The following is a 23,628-nucleotide window of genomic DNA, read 5'->3' as shown; positions in this document are numbered from 1 at the left end:
AGGCCGAAAAAGGCCTCGAACCGGCCGAAAATCAGCTGTGAGGTGCAGGTCAGGGGGCGGCGGGGGTAGGGATTGCGTGTGCATGCGTAAGGGGCGTGGGAAGGGTGCGCATTGCCTTCTGGGTGCTGGGTGCCCGTTTTATTGACCTTGGAAGGAGGGAAGGCCGAGTCAGCCTTGAACCGGTCAGGATCAAACTGCTGGCAGAGGGCAGAATTAGCCTGCAATCCTGCATTCTAACCACTGCACCACCGTGGCTCTTCCATCAAGATTTAATCCACTCCAGATGTAATCTTGCTTCCCCCGCAAGCATCTTAACGTCAGCCATCCTCACCATCCTCACTGCTGATCTCCATTTTTTCCACACGGATGTCGTCTGACTGGATCAGCTGCTCTCCTGCTCCGTTTCTGCTGGTGGTGACCAGGGATCCCTCCTCCTCTTCCTCCTTCTCCTCTTCTTCCTCTTTCACAGGCACTCGCCGTTTACCCCGGCCCCGGGTCCTAGGGAGGCAGGACAAAGTAGGGTCAGGCCTGACCAGAAGCGGGCTGAAGAGGCTTCCCTCCCGTGATCCAGATGGGGCTGACCTGGCTTAAGGCTAACACCTTAACTGACCCCACCCTGGCACAGGAGTTTGGGTGAGCATGGCTCCTGGGATCAAGCACACACAGACACACACACCCCGTGCGCGCGAGGGAGAGAACGGCACGGAGGCACAACTGTGCCCCAAAGCAAAGCTTTCTGGCCCAAAACAACCCAACAGCAGGCATGGAAGGGCAGCTACACAGTGGCTGGGTTCACACAGGTTTCACTATTTAGGGAAGGTGAGTGTCAACTTTTTTTAAAAAAAGATACTCCTTTGGTCTTTTTAGCTGCTAGTAGAAAGGGAGTGTGGGGAAAAGCAGCGCATTCCTTAAATGCCTCGGATAATCGCCCTGGCAGCCGATGCTGTTGGCGCGCAAGATTATTACTGGAGAGCATGATTGATGACTCTTGGCTATGGAGGTGTCCCGTTGGAGAATATACATCCAGGGGTGGGGGAAGACCAGGGTCAAGGGGGAAATGAAGGGTGTGTCTTGAGTCGGCTGCACCCAGGTAACGCCGACACGGCCACGCCTAATAAATCTTTTTTTCTTTTTCCTTTTTTACGCTGAGAGATGCGGCTGGAGGATTTAAGTGGGGATTGGAACGGGGGTGGATTTGTTGGGAGCCCTGACAGCCAGGCGACCTCGCGGTCCAATTGTGCAAACTCGAACGTGGGGGGGGGTGGGGGGAATTCCCAAGACAGCGAGTGGCCCTGGGGCCCTCCACCCTCCCTCCAGGGGCCGCCTGCTGCCAGTTCGCCCAGGGCCAATTTTATAGCTTTTAATTACCGATTCGGCAAACGGGTGAATCCCACCCATGGCTGTCACCCCCACTGCGCCCTCCCCCCAGTCCCCAAGCAGCCCATTTTGGATGCCAGGTAAGGGCAGGAGGCTCAGGGAGGGTGAAAAACGGGCCTCCCGGAGGCTCCAGAAGGCTGGAAACGGGCCAGTTTCCGGCCTCTGGATGGCCTCCGGGGCCCAGGGAAGGCAAAAATGCCCCCCCCCCGGCCCGTGGTGCAGGAGGCTGCTTAGGCCACACCCACCCAGCAACCGGGCAGAGAACCCATTGCTAAAATTTTTAGAAGCTGCCCCCTGCCTCCCTCCACCCCGTCCCTGCCCCACACATGGCTGACTCCGACCTGGACCCGAAATCCTGCTCGCTGCTCTCGATGCCAAAGGACAGCAGGTCCTCGGCCTTCACGGGCTTTTCCTTCTTACGTATCTTCTTCACCCGTCGCTTCGTCTTCTTGAAAGTGGTCTGCGGGACGGAGGGAAGGAAGAAGGGGGGGGGGGGAGGAGGCAGGCTAAGAGTCTGGCCGGACGGTCCTTTGGGCTCAGCCGCACTACTACCCAAAACGGCCCTCGCTGGCCCCCGCCAGGCAGCCTGGAGAACCCCATCCGGGCCGGGCCCCTTTCCCCGCCACCCCAGACTTTTCCCCTCCGGCTGTCAGACTCCGGGGTCTGCCCCCCTCCCCCCCAGGACTGAGTAGAGGGTGGGGGAGGGGGTTTCACCCACCCTACCATCTCTTCGGGGCTGTAGTACTCCGAGGCCAGGTGGAGGTTGGGCAGGTCCAGCGACTGGGCCCGAATCTGCAGGCTGTCCCGGATGTCCTGGAGCTCCCGTTCCCGGGAGCCGTCCGCCATGCCCACCGCATCCAGCTTGAAGGACTTCTTCCTCTCCCCTTCGATCTCTTCGTCGTACTTGGAGAGGACGCCTTTGTGCTTGAACTGAGGGCGGAAAGCGAGGGTCACACAGGGTTTGCGGGGGGGGGTGGGGGGGGTGGAGACACAAACTTAAGGCAACCAGCTGGACTCTGTCGTGGCCCGCCAGCGGCCAGTGGAGCTGGTGGCAGACTCGGACAGTGAGGAAATGGGTCAGTCCTGGAGTCTGGGGAAGGCTCAGACGAGGGCTCTGCGTCGGAGGCAGAGATGGGGCCAGAGCTGTCCGACAGTTATGAGCTGCCTTCGGAGTCGGGAAGAAGAACAGCTGGAGCCTGTTTCCACTACGCATATGCACAGAGCTGCCAGACGAAGGGAATAGCTGAGGAACAAGGGTTGACTTGGGAGTAAAGGCTCAGGTGGACGGTGAATGGCCCCTCCCACAGGGAATAAAAGAGGAGAGAAGGGGGAGGGGGGTTGCAGGAGACAATTAGTTCAGTTCATTAGGGTGAAGATCTGTTCCTGACTCCTTGCCAAGTAATTGCTGCTACAGCGTGGAGTTTGGAAGCCATCGGCCTGGCAACTCTCCAAGTCTGACAAAGGCCTGTAGCTGTGGAATCTCTCGAGAGACCGTTTGCCAGGACTTTGCTGGAGAGGAATTCCCTTTCACCTAAGCAAAAGGGGTTTTATCGGGACGAGGAGTCCTGGCTTCATGATCTTGGGAAGCCTCGGTCAGAACAGACTCTGCCTTTTCACCCAAAACTTGGTAGCAGATCCAGCCAGAAACCACAATTTGCAAACCCAAAGGCTGGATTCACACCCAAATTAAACAAACCATGTTATATGCAACAATGAAAGTTTGCCTGTCCCATTACATCCGGAAGACAGGGCTGGCTGTGGGTTCCCTCTGTGAGGGGTTTATGTTTGAGCCACTTGTGGTTAGAATGCAGGATTGAGGATTAACTCACTGCCCACAGCCAGCAGCTGGATCCTGACTGGCTCAAGGTCGACGCAGCCTTCCCTCCTTCCGAGGTGGGTAAAATGAGAACCCAGGTTGTTGGGGGCAAATAGGCTGACTCTGTAAACTGCCTAGAGAGGGCTGGAAAGCACCATTTGGCAGGATATAAGTCTAAGGGCCACGGCTACGGCTATTTGGCCAACGGCAGGAGGCGTGCATTCTCTCCTGTGGCATCTGCCTTATGGAAGATTCTCTCTCTCTCTCTCCCTCTCTTGCCTGCCTGGGGAATTCTGGGAGTTGAAGTCCACGTCTTAAAATGGTCAAGATGGAGAAACACTGATCTACACCGTTACGTGTGGTGAAGCTGTCAGGGACCCCAAGAGGAAGGACGGATGGAGACTTACGACCACCATGTCGTCCACGCTCTCCTCTTCTTCGTAGGGTTTGTACTCCGGTTTCTTCTTGCGCAGCTCCACGTTCTTCTTGGCCTTCTCCCTGTCCACCATGTTGACGTTCACCAGTACGTCGCCACCTTCCTCCTCCAAGACACCTGAAGGGACACCATGGATTCAGCTGGAGGAGAGCCTTCACGGGAGAACCCTGCCCCTCCCCGGGGACTGGCACCCAATACCAGGGGCCACACCTGTGGGGTCAGCTCTGGAGGGAAGTGGGGGGGGGAAGAAGGGGCTCCGAGGGGAAGGCGCCACCTATTCGGTTCCCACCTTTGTCTTTGAGGGTCAGGACCACCGTCTGTCCTTCCTGGAACGAATCGATGGTGTGCTCCACAGTCAGCCCTTTGAGGTCCTGGGCACTGTAGCCCACCTGTCGGGAGCCAGAGAGCAGAAACAGGCATCAGAAGAGGCAGGGAAGGTGTGGAGGGAAATCCCCAGCTTGGGGGAGGCAAGAAACGGGGGGGGGGCAAATCAAGGAGCAACGAAAAGATGCAACGATTCATTTTTTTTTATTTTATCGCTATGAATGGATAGAGTCTTTTGTTGGCCAAGTGCGACTGGACACACATGGAATCGGTCTCTGGCACAGAAGCTCTCAGTGGGCACACAAGCAACAAAGTGACAAATCACAAGATTCCAATAGGAGAAGGGATTAAGGAAAGAGGAGGAGGATAATCGCAATACAGCCCTACTACATGAGTAAACATCCTTAGGCCTAGGACAGCGCTGCGGGAATTAGGTGTATCGGCAGAGTGATGGCACGTGGGAAAAAGTGCCTTTGGGTGTGGTTGTTGTGTGCTGACTCCGGAGCCTTCGGAGTCTGGCAGCAGCGAGGCAGAGGAACAGAGGGAGCCTGTTCCCAGTGCGCGCATGCACAGAGCTGCCAGAAGAGCAGGGGCAACTCGGGAGTAAGGCTGGGACGTGGTTGGCCCCTCCTCCCATAAGACATAAAGGAGGAGCAAAGGGACATGAGCCTTTGCAGGAAGCAACTTTGTTCGTACTGGTCGGTTTGAAACCTGAAGCTCTGTGTTGAATTTGTGCTCCGTTTTGGCCTCGTATAACTAATTGGTTGGCAGCCTTTCAAGGAAGATGAAGGTGCGTGCTGATCAGACTTATCCCCAAGGACTTTGGCAGACTTCTGTGGGACTATTTACAAACTGTGTGAGACTTATTATGGGCTGTGAATGACTATAATTCACAGCCGTTGAAATAAGACAAAAAGATTTGTGCGACTAACGTGTGTTTGTTGATGCCTCAGGAAGCCTTGGTCAGAACACTTGTATCCCACCCTAATTATTTTTACAAATGACTCAAGGTAGCGAATATATCCAACGCTCCTTCCTGTTTGCCCCACAACAACCCTGCAAGGTGGGCTGGGCCGAAAGAGAGGTTCTTCACGCCTGACAGGTGGATTGCAAATGCCATTATGAAGCCTCCTGTTTAAAGCACACCTGGAATGGCTCAAGCTGGCCTTTATTTGTCCCTTTGATCTAGACAGTGGACAGCAAGAATGAAAAAAACCCCGAGTGAATTTTCTTTGCAGGGCGAAGGGCGAGAAGCGCCTCTGCCAACTGGAAAGCCAAGGCCATCATCTCTTCACGCCCAACATTCAGGCTGGGTTTTTGCTTGCAAGTTGCCCTGGTCACTAAGTGGACCACACTTGACCTGACTCGAGATTACAGTGCTCATGTCACCATGGTCCTTAAGCGAATCATGTTGCCATTAAGCAAAAAGATTACAAACTGCAGACCTGAAACCAGCTGTAAATGTGAGACCACTTGCCAGGTACCCAAAATATGATCACACAACCACAAGGGCCATGTGTGTGTAGGGCAGAGGTCTCTAAACTTGGCCACTTTAAGACTTGTGGACTTCAACTCCCAGAATTCTCCAGCCAGCAGAGCTGGCTGGAGAATTCTGGGAGTTGAAGTCCACAAATCTTAAAGTAGCCAAGTTTAGAGACCTCTGGTGCAGGGTGTGTGTGTGTGTGTGAGAGAGAGAGAGTTGTCACTTCGAGGAAGGGTTGCAAGTAACTTTTGGGAGGTCCATCATAACTTTGAACCGTCGTTAAGCGACCATCCGTTAAATGAGAACGGGGCTTCCTTCCACTCCGTACCTTCTTCTTCTGCCCGAATTCCTCCTCCACGAGGCTGCTGATGCCAAATTCCTGGTCCATCTCCTCCAAGAGCTTGGCCTGTTTGAGGAACGAAGGAGCACAAAACATGAGCGACAGGGAGGGGCTGCTCCAAGCCTCCCGAGGAAGGCGTTCCAGACAAGAGAATCCTCAACTTACGGATCACAGTTAGGACTGGGACATCGGTCACACTCGTGTGACATACGGCTGTCCCAGCTTGGTCAGTTAGAAAAGAGAGCCTTTGGTCGCCAGGGTTTTGCCAAAAATGCACTGAGCTAAAGCCAAGTGGGGGTAGCAGAAGCAAAGCCAGATCTAAGGTTTGTGCGCGCAAAGCATCGGGTTAATTTTTTCCCCCTCGTTCCCACTCCGTCTTCTGCCCGTTCCTGTCTTCGAGGGCTTTGAGTTCCGCGTTTCACAATGCAACCCTGGAATGGCCGGCTCTCACGGGTGGTCCGATGCAGAGTTTCTATTCCTCTTGTGATGACCCAAAGGGGCGTGACACAAAAATAACCAAGTCACAAAAATAGAAGAAAGTCCCTTTAATGCCTCCAACTTGGCCCCCGTGTCCAATTAGCCTCGGCTGGATATCAAACCCTTAAAGAAAACAGTTTACGGAGGCAGTAAATGAAGTCTGCACCCAAAGTAAAGTTAATTCGAAATAAAAAAAACCCAACACAAACCACACCGAAGGAATTAATAATACAGCGGGCCAGGATGATTAATTGCAGACTTCTACCAGATAAAACAGCAACCACAGTTGGGAGGACGCCAAAACCCAGATAAGCCTTGACAAAGATAATGCACGCTTTGCTTCCAGCAACTTTGCGATGCGCAATTTGCCTTTTTAAGCTGCAGCCCATGAAGGGCATCAGGGCCTTTTCCTCTCCCATAAGCCACGTTGCTCCCTTCTCTGTTCCTCCCTGCGTGCTCGAGGATAAAGAAGAGGGGATGGGCCTGGGTCTTCCTCTGAATGCCCTTCCTCAGTTTCCTCCACAGCCACCGGAGCCCCACTCCCTGTCAGCTGTTCCACCTCTCCCTCAGAATCAGATTCTAACTGGGGCATGACAGCGGTGCTGCAGGCTACTTCTGCTGCCTGCCGGCTGACTGCAATTTGGCAGATTGAATCTCACCAGGTTCCAGGTTGACTCAAGCTTTCCGTCCTTCCGAGGTGGGTAAAATGAGGACCCAGATTGTTGGGGGCAAATAGGCTGCCTCTGTAAACTGCTTAGAGAGGGCTGGAAAGCACCGTGAAGCGGCATATAAGTCTAAGCGCTATGGCTACTGCTATTACCTGTAGATATGCAATTCTCGGTCCTGGGGCAGAGAGCGGACTCATTCTGGGTTCCGCACCCCATCTAAAGCGTAGAACAAGGCTCTTCAAACTTGGCAAGTTGAAGACTTGTGGACTTCAACTCCCAGAATTCCTGAGCTAACATGACTGGAGGAGGAGGAATTCTGGGAGTTGAAGTCCACAAGTCTTCAAGCTGTCCAGTTTGAAGACCCCTGATCTACAGTATATCTATCTATCTATCTATCTATCTATCTATCTATCTATCTATCTATCTATTAAACTATCTATCTATCATCTATCTATCTATCTACCTATCTATCCATCCATCTGTCCATCCATCCATCCATCCATCCATCCATCCATTCCCCCCCTCTCTCCGTACCTACCTATTTACCTATCTATCAATCAATCTATCATCTATATATCTATCATCTATTACAAGGGTCTTCAAACTTGGCAAGTTTAACACGTGTGGACTTCAACTCCCAGAATTCCTGAGCTGGAAGAGGAGGAATTCTGGGAGTTGAAGTCCACCAGCCTTAAAGCTGTCAATTCCTCAGGAATGGCAAAAAGTGACACTCCTGAAGGACACTAAACTTCAAAACTGATGGTAGACACTATGGAACAGGGGTCTCCAACCATGGCCACTTTAAGACTTGTGGACTTCCACTCCCAGAATTCTGGGAGGGGAAGTCCACAAGTCTTAAAGTGGCCAAGGTTGGAGAGAGACCCTTGCCATAGAATCATAGAATCCTAGGACTGGGAGGGACCTTGGAGGTCTTCTAGTCCAACCCCCTGCTCAAGGCAGGAGAACCCACACGGTCCTCCAATCTTTTCTTGAAAACCTCCAGGGATTTAAAAGGCCACCAACACTGACCCTCTTCTCTGCCATCTCTTTCTCCACCTGCAGCTTCCGGCTTCTCTCAATCCAGGCCGCCGTATCGTCCAGCCAGGGGTCATCTTCACCCAGCGATTTGATTTTCCTAAAGACAGAGAAATACTAGCCGCTTATGGAAAGTTCTGCTCCTGACACAGAGATGCCCAGGGAAGACAGAATTTAAGAAAACAGATCTGGATAAGAAACAACATATATATCTTTTGTTGTTGTTTCCTCCCTTGTCAGACCCAGCCTGGGACAAAGGAGGAAACGATGACAAAAGATAAGCCTCCTTTGACCAACATGACTGAAGCAAAAATAGGATTAATTAGAGGTGGAGGCCTATTACCCATGCAATGATATAGAATGGTATAAATCTCTGTAACAGTAGCTTAATACTCTGACGGATGTCAGCAGACGCTGATGAAAGCTTAATAAGTATAATAAATATAATTTTAGTTCTGGAGAGATGTCTGTTTCTTCTTTTACAAGCATATCTGGAACTAATATTTTTAGAATAGATTGCAATATGTATGTGTGTATGTATGTATGTATGTATGTATGTATGTATGTATGTATATATGTATGTATGTGTACGTGTGTGGGGGGGGGGATTCAGCTTTGTTCGGGTATTTCCCCACGTCATTGTAGTTGTGCTTTTAAAGTTGTAGCAACATTTCAGCAGAATCTCATCTGCCATCATCAGGCTTCTGTATTGTGTTCGTCTGTGGATCAGACTTTCACAGCCATTTCTGTTTTAAATTTTGGACTAGGCTACTGCTGTTCCAGAATGGTTTTTTCTTCACCCTGATTGGTTGGGAGTCTTGGTCTGTGTTTGTTGGTCTTGGAGTTTGCTGTGTTCTGCTTGATTGGTGTTTCGAATATCTTCTGTCTGTTTTGTGGCTTTTTTTGTCTTGGTTGGCTGGTAACATTGTGTTCCTGTATTGGAGGCTTTTAGTGCAGCTTGGCTCCGAGTAAATGGACGGCTATCATTTATTAGGAAGCTAGGTTTCATCTGGGTGCCTGGTTGGGGTGTGTTTGAGCTGGAGGTATCGGGGTGGGTGGGTCTATTTGTGCCCAGGTGTTTGCCTGGCTTGTGGTGTGGAGATTTTTTTGTTTGTGAGTGCAGGCTTCCAAATGATTGACAGTCTGGTGGAATCTTTTTTCAATCTCTATGGCTTCTCTGATAATTCTGTGGCTGGGGTTTTCTATAGTGGCTAGGGTTTGGGTGCCATTGAAGTCAATGCTATGACCTGTGGCTTTCATGTGTTGGACTAGTGAGGAAGTGTGTTCCAGCTTTTTTACTGCATTTTTGTGTTCATCCAGGCGGGTACTTATTCTTCTATTGGTCTCCGCAATGTATGTGGCAGGGCATGATGCACAGGGGATTTCATATATACCTTGGTTTTCCAGGTCAATTTTATCTTTGGGGTTTCCTAGGATGGCTGCTATTTTTCTGTCTGTTTTGAAGGCAGTCTTGATGTGATGTCTGTGTAGTATCTTACTAATTTTGTCTGTAGTACCTCTTATGTAGGGCAGGACAGCTGTTCCATAGGTCTGTTCATCTTCTAGGTCTCCATTATGTCTCAGTGTGTTTTGTGGATCAAGCCGGTGATTTGCTTTTGTGGAAGCCGTTGGCTGTCAGTACTTTAGTCAGGGTGCATAGTTGCCTGGCAGACAAGACACACATAAAGACTGAACTATGCACCCAGACAAACACAATACAGAAGCCTGATGATGGCAGATGAGATTCTGCCGAAACGTTGCTATAACTTTAAAAGCACAACTATAATGATATGGGGAAAATACCTGAACAAAGCTGAATACCAGACATGTAAGTACCCGCGAAAACTTTACATACATACATACATATATTTATTTTCTTAAGTTTTCGCGGGTACTTACATGAATGGTATTCAGCTTTGTTCGGATATTTTCCCACGTCATTATAATTGTGCTTTTAAAGTTGTAGCAACGTTTCGGCAGAATCAGATGATTTCGATGAAGTCTCATTCATCATCTTCAGGCTTCTGTCTTCAGCTCTGTGCTTCTCAGAGTGAGAAGCACAGAGCTGAGAAGCACAGAGCTGAAGACAGAAGCCTGAAGATGATGAATGAGACTTCATCGAAACGTTGCCTAGATACTTCAAATCTTACGCGGGAGAAAACCCGAACAACCAAAGATCCACATACGAATACCCGCGAGAACCTCAGAAAACAAATATATATATATATATATATATATATATATATATATATATATATATATATATATATATATATATATATACACACACACACACACACACACACACACACACACACACACACACACACACAGATTTAACAGATAATCAGAGTTGGAAGGGACCTGGTAGGTCATCTAGTCCAACTCCCCACCCAAGCGGGAGACCCTACACCATTTCTGACAAATGGCAGTCCAATCTCTTCTTGAAAGCCTCCAGGGATGGCGCTCCCACAACTTCCAAGGGCAGCTTCTGTTCCATTGGTTGATTGTTCTTACTGTCAGAAAGTTTCTCCTTATTTCAAGGTTGAATCTCTCCTTGTTCAGTTTCCATCCATTATTCCTTGTCTGGCCTTTGGGTGCTCTGGAAAATAGCTTGACCCCTTCCTCTTGGGGGCAGCCCCTCTAATATTGGAAGACCGCTATCATGTCTCCCCTGGTCCTTCTCTTTACTAGACTAGCCAAGCCCAGTTGTATATTTTAGCCTCCAGTCCCCTAATCATCCTGGTTGCTCTTCTCTGTACTTTTTCTAAAGTCTCAACATCTTTTTTATAATGTGGTGAACAAAACTGGATGCAGTACTCTAGGTGTGGCCTTACTAAGGCTTTATAGAGTGGTATTAGTACTTCCTTTGATCTTGATTGTATCCCTCTGTTCATACAATTTGGCTTTTTTGGCTGCTGCTGCACACTGCTGGCTCATATTTAGCATAGGTGTACTTTTGGTTTTTCTTGTCTAAGTATAAGACTTTACTTTTTTGTCTACATTGAATTTTATTTTGTTAGATATGGCCCAGTGTTCTAGTCTGTCAAAATCCATCTGGATCTTGAGCCTATCTTCTAGGGTGTTGGCTATTCCTGCCAGCTTAGTATTATCTGCAAATTTGGTAAGTTCCCCTTCTATTCCTTCATCTAAGTCGTTAATGAAGATACTGAAGAGTCCTGGGCCTAAGACAGAACCTTGTGGCACCCCAACTGCTTCCTTCCCTCCATGTAGACTTAGACCCATTAAGGACTACTCATTGAGTACAGTTTGTCAGCCAGTTGTGAGTTCATCTAGTGGTGCTGCTATCTATTCCACCTTTTTCTAGCTTACTAAGAAGTAGGTTGTGGTCTACTTGCTGAAATCTAAATATTAGTTTATTATATACGTATATTATTTACTATTATTTATATAATATTTTGTAATATGTATGTATGTATGTATGGCTTACTATATAGTTTGATTGATAGATAGATAGATAGATAAGATGGATGGATGGATGGATGGATGGATGGATGGATGGATAGATAGACAGATAGATATAAACAAACTATATAGTAAGCCAAACGCACACATATATAAATAAATAAAGCCAAACGCAGGCAATCCTTGACTTACAACAGTTAAACAACTGTTCAAAGTGACAACGGCACTGAAAAAAGTGACTCTGGACTGTTTTTCACACTTATGACCACTGCAGCATCCCCATGGTCACCTGATCAAAATTCAGGCGCTTGGCAACCAACTCATATTTATGACGATATGTCCCAGGGTCACTTTGCGAACCACTGATCAGCAAAGTCCATGAGGAAGCCAGATTCACTTAAACAACCGCGTGACTGATTTAACAACTGCAGTGATTCACTTAACAACCAGGGCGAGAAAGGCCGTAAAATGGGGCAAAACTCGCTTGACGAATGTCTCACTTAGCAGCATCAACTGTGGGCTCGATTGTGGCCGTTAAGTCGAGGACTGCCTGCAATTTATTTCAGAAGTCAAAATAGCGAAGAGTCAAAAGGGTACCCAAGTTTCTGATTTAAGAGCCGCTTCTCCTTGGCGGCTGCCAATTTCTCCCGGATCTCCTCTCGCTGCCTGAGGGCGATCGGATTGATGACCTCTGCAGCCACCGGGTCCTCTTTGCTGCCAGTCTCTGCAGGGGGGAAGAGAAGACAATAGGCAGACCAAGGTTTTGCTCTTAGATGAGAAGTCTCCAAACTGGGCAACTTTTAAGACTTGTGGACTTCAACTCCCAGAATTCTCCAGCCAGCACAGCAATCAAGTCCAAAACGTGGTCAACACAAACTATAATTTTAAGAGCATGACTGATGACTCTGTGTCTGGTTGAAGAATATGAATTACGATACGCCCAGGGGGAGGGGGAAAACCAGGGACTTCAACTCCCAGAATTCTCTGTGGACTTCAACTCCCAGAATTCTCCAGCCAGCATAGCAATCAAGTCCAAAACGTGGTCAACACAAACTATAATTTTAAGAGCATGACTGAGGACTCTGTGTCTGGTTGAAGAATATGAATTACGATACACCCAGAGGGTGGGGGAAAACCAGGGTCAAGGGTGACAATGAATGATGTGCCCCAGAGTCGGCTACAACCTGGCAGTGCAGCCATGTTTACTCCTAATAAATCTTCTTTTAAGTTTTGAAAATTCAGCTAGGGACTCATGATTTAAATGACGGTAACTACCAAAGCCCTGACACAGGCATCCCCGTGGCCGTCTTCTGTCGGCTTTCAAAGTCAAACAAACCCACGCGGCCCTCCCCCCTTATACATTCTCCAAGAGATGAGAAAATCTCTGGGCTTTCCGGCACTAGGATACAAGTTATAAAATAGCAGTTGCCACAGGCAATAGTAATGAATCGAATTCAAGAGCCCCCCCTTCTCCCAATTGAATGGCAGTATCACTTTAGGGATCTGACAGTTGCTCTGTGAGCTCAGCTCGTATCCTACGCCACGAGGCAAAGAGGTGAGGTGCGCATCTAACAGAAAACCGGATATGGGGTACTCCAACCTTCTGCCAAGGGATTTTCTTCCTTGCTTTTTCTTAGAATAGAATAGATTTTTTTATTGGTCAAGTGTGATTGGACACACAAGGTATTTGTCTTTGGTGCAAATGCTCTCAAGTGTACATAAAACAAAAGAGACATTTGTCAAGAATCATCGGGTTCAACACTTATAGGGTAGAATAAGCAATCAATTCTTCCTTGCCATCCTACTTTAAAGCAGGAGTCCCAAAGGTGCTTTCTTTTTCAAGAGTCAACTGGACTTCCTGGTTTTTCTTTGAAGACATTTTGCTTCTCATCCAAGAAGCTTCTTCAAGCTCTGACTGGATGGTCACTTCTCATGGTCGCATCTTCAAGGAAAACCAGACAGTTCAGTTGTCTCTTGAAAAAAAAAAATCACCTCTGGGACAAACAAGACCTGGACGACTGAGAATCTTCATAGACATTTGAAGCAGGTGGTTAAAAGGGGGAATATTGGCAATTCTAGAAGGCCTTGACTAATTTTACAAGGAAAAAAAAACTGAAAGCAGGATGCAGTGAGCCATCCCAGACCCCAAATTGTTGCCAGTTTAGTGAGGAAAAACTTGATAAATAGCTGCTGGAGAAGCAGAGAAAATACCCCAGGAAACACTTTTGCTACCACGCAGTAAAAAAAAAAATCAGTGACACTCCATTTGGGGTTAGATAAAATAACGCAGAATTTGTCACAGACGTCTGAAGAACCTAAGTAAAAGACAAATGAACCAAAAGACAAAAGACAGAAAAGAAGGAAAGCCAACTTGAACATACCTTTTTTGACTGTGTTGATCTCCAGAGGCTTCAACCCAAGTTTGGCTCGAAGTTTACTATCGAGAGAAAGAGAGAGGGGAAAAAAAAGCAACAAAATGCACGTAAATTTGTGTACATGTTGTTGAACCACGCAACAGGATCTCTGTGGGGTTCCTGGTGATTCCCGAGCTGGGTTGCTTTCTTGGAAACGTTCCATTTCCCAACTAGGTAACCCCATCAAGTGCTAGGAGGGAGTGGCGTTTCATCTGTGAAGATCGAACAGTAAACAGTAGAACATAGGATTCGAGGGCTGGAAGGGACCCCAGAGGTCTTCTAGTCCAACCCCCTGCTCAAAGCACGAGACTTATACCACCCCAGTCAAATGGTTGTCCAAGCTAATTCTTCAAAGCCTCCAGTGATGGCGTACGCACAACTTCTGGATGGAAGCTGTTCCATTGATGGATTGTTCTCAGTGTCAGGAAATTTCTCCTGGGAAAGGTTGGATCTTCCTCTGATAAAGATTCCACCCTTTGCTTCTTGTCTTACTCTCAGGTGCTTCGGAGAATAAATCACGCCCTCCTTCTCTCTGAAAGCCCCTCAAAGACTGGAAGACGGCTATCGGGTTGCTCCGATCCTCCTCTTACCTTGACTAGACATACCAAGCTCCCTCAACCTTTCATCCTACGGTTTGGTCTCCAGTCCCTTTGTCGTCTTTCTTGCTCTTCTGAGAAACACGTTCTAGGTCTCAGCGTAGATTTTATAGCATGGTGACCTTGCCTGTGTGCAGTACCCCCCACCGAAGGAACTACTAACTCGGGCAAACAGCAAACAATCACTTAATCAAGCAACCACCAAGAACACTCTCACCAATAACTTGTATATAAGCAAATTCCCTCCCTTTTAACCCTGATGATGTTCCCTAGTTGGGTCATGAAACGTCTGCAAGAAACCACCAAGCTCAGAGGGCACCAAGGACCCCCATAGTCCTCCCCCTCTTCTCCTCTGCAGACCCTTCTAGCACGGATGATGTTCCCTAGTTGGGTCTGCAAGAAAACAGCCAGGTTCAGAGAGCACCAAGGAACCCCCCAAAGTCCTCCCCGCACCTATCAATTCCACCCACTTCTGGCACGGATGATGTTATCTACCTGGGTCAAGAAATGCCTGCAAGGAAACCATCAAGCTCAGAGAGCACCAAGGACCCCACAATTCCACCTTGAGCTGCGAATCTCCTCTTCTCCTGGAACAGAACTTCTTCTAGATCTCAAGGTGACTAAAGGAGCTAGTCTGACTATTATTATTATTTTTTTTGAATTAACAGATTTCTGTGGGAAAATCCAAGGCTATTCTTACGGCCTTTCAGGAAAAAATGGATCGAGCTTGGGGTGGGTGGGAAGTGTTTTTTGTTTCGCGACCGCTGCTTTTCCCAAGTGCACACAAGCAGCCTCTACCCCCTTCTCCTCTCTTCCTCTCATCGCCAACCAACCTCATTCCAGGCCAGCCCATTCCTGAAGGCCGCCACGTGGATTTTCTGCAGCCTGATCCCTGCAAGCTTGCAGAGGATTAGCTACAAGAGGGCTGTGCGAGATATAAACCTGGGTGGAGTGCCAGTTTCCCAACGAATTTAATTCACTCACTTTGTCTCCTCAATGCTGAGGGAAGCGTCTCCTCCGGAGGAAGACTTGGAGCTAGCAGCTAGTTGGGGAAAGAAAACAGGGAGAGCAATTAGTCAGCACCCAGGAAACACTGTCAGTTGGGAACTACCTCATGGGGCTTTTTGCACCGCTTAATATCCAAACGGTCAGGTTTCAGCTCTTTGGGGAGTTTTGAGAATGGTTGAGTCGGAAGAGAAACACAAAATGTTTCGTTGGCGCCTCAGATACAGCCACCAGGGAAATCGTTCTGAAACAGGTGTCCCACCTGAGGACTCACAATGCAATTGGAATATTCAGTTTTAAAGGCTACGAATATTCTCCCTTCAGCACCCTCTTCCGCAGTTTAATTTATTTATTATCAATTCAGCACGGATTCCCTCAAATCCACTTCTGCTGTCAATTTAGATCTTGCAGTATATGCTGGAATTTTCGCAGCACTGAATGCTTTAAGCTGACAAAGGCAAACTTGGGAATGAAAACAGGGCCCTCCCAAAAACCAGGGGCGGGGTGGGGGGTGGGGGCTTTACAACCCGTGGACATGTCTGGCTTGGGAATTCTGGGAGTTGAAGTCCACTAGTCAGTCGTAAAGGGGCCATAGCTGCCCACCCCGAGGGACATACTTTTCTTCCTTTGAGCACAGATTCACCATCAGGACTTAAAACCACGTTCCCATTATAGGATTTGGCTCATGGGAGATGATGAATATTTGTCGTCATCATTTTTAATGCAAAAACATATTTTTTTTTTCAGAATTAGAATACGATGAGCTGGAAGGGACCTTGGAGGTCATCTAGTCCAGGGGTCGCCAACCTTTTGGACTTCAGGGACCACCAAACTCATAATGTTAAATCCCGCAGACCACTAATATGAATTTTGAGTGATGGTGGCTTGCTGACGTTGGTGTCTGCAGAGACCGTGGGAAAATCCCCACAAAAGTCTGCAGGAAAATTCCCCCAACCCGTGTTCCTACCGATCGATCGTTCTTTATTTGGGATCACAGGATAACGTCTCCAGCTCCGTTCTCGGGGGGAGAGAGGAGAGACTTTGGGCTCCATGCAAGGAAAGCAGCAGAAGCTGCAGAAGTCTTTCTTTCTCTCCTCCAAACTCCGCCAGAAAGGAGTCTTTGCCGGCGCAGCCTCTTGGAGCAGGAGAGGCCTTGCAGGGTCCCAAAGACTCATTTCTGGCGGAGTTTGGGTGAGAGAAAGAAAGACTTTTGCTGCTTTCCTTGTGTGCAGCCAAAAGCAGCAGAAGAAAGAAGCAGCCCGGTGGCCAGGCGAGGTGCGTGGGGTGAGTGGGGCGAGTCCCCCCTCCCTGCCATTTCCCCCCCTCCCCTCACTACCTCATGTTGTTCACAATGCACGCAACGCAAGCCTTGTGTTCCTGTGGGCCATGTGGGTGGAGCAGCCTTGTGTTCCCACGCAGCCTGGATTAATTGCTTTGGGGGGGGGGGGACATTTCTCTGCGGAGCACCAAAATTTTCTCGCGGACCACCAGTGGCCCCCGGGCCAACGGTTGGCAACCCCCGTTCTAGTCCAGACCCTTACTCAAGCAGGAGAATCTATACCATTTTAGGTAAGTGACTGACTGTAGACCCTTCTTAAAAGCATCCAGTGTTGGAGCCACTATTTCTGGAGGCAATTTAATATAATATAGTATGTACCACAGAGACAAGTGCAGACAGTCCTCGACTTACGACCACAAATTAAGCCCCAAATTCCTGCTGGTAAGCAAAGTGAGTTCTCCCCATGTTGCGACCTTCCTTGCCACAGCGGTGAAGCGAATTAACTGCAGCTGTAAAGCTAGTGAAACGGCCATTAAGTGAATCCGGTTTCCCTGAGTTGTCAGAAGGTCGCAGAAGGGAATCGCGTGACCCCAGGACCCTCCAGCCATCGTAAGTACATGCCAGTTGCCAAGCGTCCAAATTCTGATCACGTGACCATGGGGATGCTGCAACCGTCTTGTGAAAAACGCTCATAAATCACCTTTTTTTCAAAATTCCTGTTGTAACTTTGAACAGTCCCTAAATGAACTGTTGTAAATTGAAGACTATGTGTTAACGTCCTGGAATATTTACAGATCATCATCATGTTGAGCTCCAGATCAGAGGTCCCCAAACTTGACAACTTTAAGACTTGTGGAATTCAACTCCCACAATTCTCCAGCGGTGTTGAAGTCCACAAGTCTTGAAGTTGCTAAGATTAGGGACCCTTGCTCCAGATTAAGCTGCCTTTAGAAGAACGGTTGCAGGAACTGGGCCTGGCTAGTCTAGGGAAGAGAAGGACCAGGGGAGACAGGAGAGCAGCCTTCCAATATTTGAGGGGCTGCCCCAGAGAGGAGGAGGGGGTCAAGGTATTCTCCAAGGCACCCGAAGGAGCAATGGATGGAAACTGATCAAGGGGAGATTCAGCCTGGAAGTAAGGAGGAATTTCCTGACAGGGAGAACAATCAACCCCAGGAACAGAAGTTGTGGGAGCTTCATCACTAGAAGCTTTCAAGAAGTGCCAGGCACTTACATCCTGGTCAATAATTCATGAGCATCAGCACCTTGAAAAGTGAGGCTTCAGCAAGTAGTTGGAGAAAGACGACTCGGCTGCTTTCAATGGGAATGAGGATTGATTTGCACACATAAATCAAGCTTGGAAAGCCTGCAACTCAATCTGTGGTGGGAACTCAAACCCGTCCTTGGAGAGTAAATTGGGCAATTCAGGCCTTGCATAATATGTGAATGAACTGATGCTGCAGGGCTAAGCCAAGTTTAAGATTAAGCCTCTGGTGTGAACTGGGACCCGAAGGAAATACAGGAAGTATTTACATTCATACAGGACTCACAACTGCAATTGAGCCCAAAATTTCTGCTGCTAAACGGAACATTTGTGAAATAAACTCCTCATCCCCTTTCATGACGGTTCTTGGCCGCAGTTCCTGAGTGAATGACTGCAGCCGTTAGGTTAGTAACGTTAGTAACCCGGTTGTTAAGTGAATCTGGCTTCCCCATCGAGTTTGCTGATACCGCAACTGTCATAAGTATGAGTCAGTTGCCAAAGGTCTGAATTTTGATCTCAAGACCCTGGGGATGCTGCAATGGTCATTAAGTGTGGGAAAACGGTCATAACTCACTTTTCTCACTTGTTGTAGCTTGGAACGGCCACTAAATGAACAGCTGTAAGTTGAGGATTACCTGTACACTCTGGGATGATCAATGGTGATTTATACACTAAACCAATTTATATGGCCACCCGATTCACGTATGATGACTCTAAGCAATGTACAACAATAAAAAGCCACGCTTAACCCCCACATCCAAACTCAGCTGCCTCTTCTACCCAATAGTGGCAACATTTACAGTCAAGCAAGCCAGTTGATCGGCTCTGTATCGATCGTGTGTGTGTGTGTGTATCTGTGTGTAAGCCTGCTGATAGAGCCTGGTCTTCAGGTGGTGGTTACTCTAGTGAAAAGAAGGACTGGAGGGTAACATGATAGTAGCGTATTGTCGCATTGTATTGTAGATAGTAGTATTTGAGGGGCTGCCACAGAGAGGAAGGGGGGGGGGGGGTCAAGCTATTTTCCAAAGCCCCTGAAGGCCAGACAAGAAATAATGGGTGGAAACTGAACAAGGAGAGATTCAACCTGGAAATAAGGAGGAATTTCCTGACAGGGAGAACCATCAACCCATGGAACAGAAGTTGCCTTCGGAAGTTGTGGGAGCTTCATTACTGGAGGCTTTTAAGGGGAGACCGGACTGTGCCACCTGTCAGAAATGATGTAGGTTCTCCTGCTTGGGGGGGGTTGGACTAGATGACCTACAAGGTCCCTTTCAACTCTGTTAATCTAATCTAATGCACATCTCTGGGGGAGTGATGGGCCACAGGGAGGAAGCCATTGCCAAGGCCCTTTTTCTTGTCCTACCAGATGTGTCTCCTTAATAGATGAGACCCGCAATACATCCTGCCTTCCACGCTCGAGGAGAGGCGGTTTGTCAAGTAACCTGGCCTCAAGCCACTTAAGGGCTTCAAAAGGGGTCATCAGCACCTTGCGTTGTACCAGAAGCAAACTGGCAACCAATGCAGCTCCCTCAAAAGGAGTGACAAATGTGCCAGTTTGGATTGGCCCAAAGCTATTGCAGGATGCTGCAGTTTGAGCGAGCTGAAGCTCCGGGATACTCTTCAAGGGCAGCCCCAGGTAGAGCACATTATAATAGTCCAAACAAGAGATCAGGAGAATGGCCTCTTGGCCCAGCTAAGTGTTACAGCTAAAGCACTTTCACTTACACAGTACACCAAGAGCTTTCTCCATGCCTCCTATGCATTTTTTCGAGTCAGCCTATCCTATCCTATCCTCTCCTATCTTTCTTATCTATCTTATCTATCTTGTCTGTCTGTCTGTCTGTCTGTCTCTCTATTTAGATAAAGAGAAGATAGATAATAAAAGAGATGATAGATATAATGAAAGAGAAGATAGATAATAAAAGATTAGATAATCTATTATCTATCTTCTCTTTCATTATCTATCTAATCTATCATCTTCTCTTTCATTATCTATCTAATCTATCATCTTCTCTTTCATTATCTATCTATCTATCTATCTATCTATCTATCTATCTATCTATCTATCTATCTGAATTTATATTGCCGCCTATTCACCCCGTGACTCAAGGTGGCTCACAGAATGTAAAACCATATTTAAAATAAAAACTAACCCAAAGGGTCAAATAAATTAATAAAGTACAATAGAATAAAATCTGGAAAGTAAGTAAATAAATCACCCCCAACTCCCACCCACCCCCTCTGCCCCGACGACAGCAGATCCCACAAGATCCCTTTGATGGGTTCCCCCGGCCCGCTGGCAGAACCAGGTCTTCAGCGCCTACCGGAAGAGCGTCAGAGCGGGGGGCCAGTCTAATCTCTTCACTTAAAACCATTGCAGCATCTCCACGGTCAGGTGATCAAAATCCAGCCATTTGGCAGCTGACTCGTATTTATGACGGCTGTAGTGACGGGGTATTGAGATTCCCTTTGGCGACCTCATGACAAGCAAAGCCAATGAAGAAACCAGATTCACTTAATAGCCATATTGTCAACTTAACGACTGCAGTGATTCACTTTGGCAACTGTAGCCAGAAAGGTTGCAAAATGGAGCAAAATTCACTTAACAACTGCCTCGGTTAACAACAGATTTGGGGCTCACTTTTGGCCATTTATGCAGACATAGGTAATCCTCAAGTTACAACTGTTGAAAGTTGCACATGCGCTGAAAAATGACAACTTACAACCTGTCCTCATAGTTGCAACCTTTGTAGTGTCCCTACGGTCATGTGATCAAATCCGGGCACTTGGCAACTGACTCATACTTATGACCGTTGCAGAGACCCCCGGGGTCCTGTGATTTCTTTCCCCTTTTGCAACCCTCTGACAAGCAAAGTCAAGGGGAGAGCCAGGTTCACTTAACGACCAGGTTCCTGACATATCAACAGCAATTCACTTAACAACAGTGGCCGGAAAGGTCGTAAAACGGGCAAAGCTCGCTTAACAACTGTCTCACTTAACAGTCCGAACGTTGGACTCAGTTGGGGTCCTAAGCCGAGGACTCCTTGCCCCTTCACGCCACCCCTGCGAGGTAGGACGCTGAGGCGGCCCCTTCCCCCCCCCCGTCGCACCTGCGGCCTGGGCGCCCTCGTGAGTCTCGTCCCGCTTCTCCCTCTGGCTCCGCCGCCCCGTCTCGCCGTCCTGCCCGGCGACGGCGCTGCTGCGGCTGCCCCGGGCGGAGAAAGAGGCCTCATCGCCGCCGCCGCCGCCCCGCCGCCCGCTCCGTTCGCCCCGGCTCCGGCTCCGCTTGCTCCGCCGCTCGCTGCCGCCTCCGCCGCCCGCGCGGTGCTTGTGCTTCTTGTGCTCGCGGTGGCGGGACGAGGAGGAGGAGGAGGAGGAGGCGGCGCCGGCCGCCGAGGAAGAGGAGGCCGCGGGCGGCGCGGTGTCCTCGGAGGCCTCGCTGCGGTCGCGGTGCCGCTTGGAGGAGCCCATCGCGAGAAAATGGCGGCTCTCCCCCCCCCCATCCAACTCGGAGGCCGCGCAGAACGGCACTTCTTCGCAGCCGGCGGTCCACTTCCGGGGCAAGTCTCACATCCGGTCCGTGCGGAAAACCGTCCGCCGGCGCTCTTGATCTCCAGCAATGGGTTCCTAGGCAAGGTTTGGTTCCTCCTTTTGCTGCTTGTAGTCTCCGCTGAGCGCTTTAGGGGCAGGCGGGAGGATTTCATTCCCGCTTTAGGAAAGGATGAGATATTAGTCTAATTTCTCCTCTATTTTCTGTGTTGTTTCTCTGTGTCATATAATATATGTGGGTATATACATAATTTTGTATTTATGTATTTATCTTGTCATGTTTATGTAGTGTAATATTAGAGGTAGTGACCCTTTAAGAGCTGTATGCAACAAAATTTCATTTTTAATATATGCCAGTGTACATTCAAAGTGACAATAAAGCCTATTCTATTCTATTTTTTTCTATTCTATTCATTATTCTGTTCCATTCCAATATTCTATTCTCTATTCTATTCACATTGCCCTCTTTTCTCTGCATCCCTCTGAACGGAATATATTGAATTCCAACTCTATTCTATTTTTTACTCTGAATCGTAGACTCGCCAGTGTTTTTTCCAAACATGCCCGCTTTAAAACGAATGGACAGTTTTTGGAGATTTTGGAGGTTGATGTCCATAGATCTTAAAAGTTGCTAAAGTTAGGAAAACACTGAGGTAGAGGCAAATGGGCTGCATTCATATAACATGATAATCTGCAAAAAACACAATATCCTCAAGTCTCAGATTAACAAAGTTTAAGCATTGTCTGACATTGCATCTGCTAACCTTGTACCTGACACTGGTTAAAAGTGGTTTGTGAATGCAATCTTCATTATTTGATTTATTTCACTGGGAGCAAGCATGAACTAATTAGAATGTGAGAGTATATGGTTAATTGAACATTAATAGAAAATAATATTGAACTGTGGGAATGTTAGTAGTGTTAGAAGGAAGCGGGATTTGCAAAGGGAGAGGAGGACAACTTGATCAAGGACTTGGGGTCCTTGAGGCTCTCTGAACTTGATGGTTTCCTTGCAGATGTTTCAACTAGATACCAGAAATGCTTATAGGACACCAGTTTCTGCGCTCACCCAACACAGTGAATTAACTATCCATGGGCTGATTTCACACAACAGTTTATGTTAAAATGTGATTGATTAGTTGGTACCTCAGAATGCTGTTGAACTCAGCCATTGAAATTTATTTTGCAGGGATTTTTCACTGGATAGATACTATAAATTCCACACACTAATTCTCTAAGTGCTTTTCTGTAGCCTCTAAAATATGTCCAACTAAAGACACAGATGATCTTCAGTAATCTTATTACAGACTTTTTTTTTCCTTTCAGTGGTTAATAGGTCAAGTGCTTAAAAGGGATGAAGGAAAATAATTCCCCAGCCAGTCTTAGTGGCCATTGGATATCCCTGTACTGGAGGTTTGTTTTTATGTAATAGACCAGGGGTCCCCAAACTGGGCCACTTTAAGACTTGTGGACTTCAACTCCCAGAATTCTCCAGCCAGCAGAGTTTTAAGTCCACAAGTCTTAAAAGTGGCCCAGTTTGGGGACCTTTGGTTTAAGGCAATGTTTCTCATATCCTGAAAAAAAATGTGTTTTCTGCAAGACACCGGAAGATTCTCTGTTAATGTTTTTGCATGCAACATCTGGTAAGGATTCCAGTCACTTAATGAGGGGCACTCCTGCCCTTAAAGCCCCGCCCACTCCTCCAGAAAATAACGTCATCAGCTCCGCCCACGTGAGGAGATTCCAGGAACCCCAGCAGCGCTGCGGGGGGGGGGGATTGGCACGTAGCGCATGGGCGGGGCGGGGCTGCTTGTTTTGGGGCTGGTAGTCCAGGATGTTTATCTTGCACTCTGTCCACGCCCAGAGACACCTCTCCCAAAAACGAGGCGGGGACCCCTCCATTCACGTGGGGGGGACTCTCCCCTTTGCCCCCTCCTCACTCAAGATGTCCGCCAAGGCATTCCAATAGCTGCGACGCCAAGCTCCTGCCCTTTCCCAAGATGGCCGCTGCTCGGCTCCATTAAGCCGCACCCCAACGTCGTCTTGCCCTTCCTGAACATGGCCGCCGCGGCGTTCCACGACCCACGACGCCCGCCCTTCCCCAACATGGCCGCCCGCTCGGGCGGCGCCTGCCCGGTTCCA

General features: G+C 48.3%; 1 protein-coding gene across 1 annotated transcript in view; it reads right to left on the bottom strand.

Moving 5' to 3' along the window:
* The window catches only part of SART1 (spliceosome associated factor 1, recruiter of U4/U6.U5 tri-snRNP), a 29,161-nt gene extending 7,664 nt beyond the window's left edge, over positions 1-21,497 (bottom strand). The window contains exons 1-11 of the mRNA XM_087913832.1: positions 21,048-21,497; positions 15,377-15,434; positions 13,764-13,819; positions 11,980-12,106; positions 7,951-8,056; positions 5,765-5,842; positions 3,919-4,018; positions 3,601-3,746; positions 2,101-2,307; positions 1,719-1,837; positions 332-498 (exon numbers count right to left, since the gene is read on the bottom strand). Of these exons, the coding sequence (XP_087769958.1) occupies positions 332-498; positions 1,719-1,837; positions 2,101-2,307; positions 3,601-3,746; positions 3,919-4,018; positions 5,765-5,842; positions 7,951-8,056; positions 11,980-12,106; positions 13,764-13,819; positions 15,377-15,434; positions 21,048-21,408 (1,525 nt within the window). The 5' untranslated portion in view covers positions 21,409-21,497. The remainder of the gene's footprint in view (positions 1-331; positions 499-1,718; positions 1,838-2,100; positions 2,308-3,600; positions 3,747-3,918; positions 4,019-5,764; positions 5,843-7,950; positions 8,057-11,979; positions 12,107-13,763; positions 13,820-15,376; positions 15,435-21,047) is intronic.
* Between the last annotated feature and the right edge of the window lie 2,131 nt (positions 21,498-23,628).

This window comes from Pseudonaja textilis, chromosome 16 (assembly GCF_049901715.1).
Source record: "Pseudonaja textilis isolate UNSWEBS1 chromosome 16, rPseTex1.2, whole genome shotgun sequence".
Lineage (NCBI taxonomy): Eukaryota > Metazoa > Chordata > Lepidosauria > Squamata > Elapidae > Pseudonaja > Pseudonaja textilis.
This window is presented reverse-complemented; position numbering and strand designations above follow the sequence as displayed.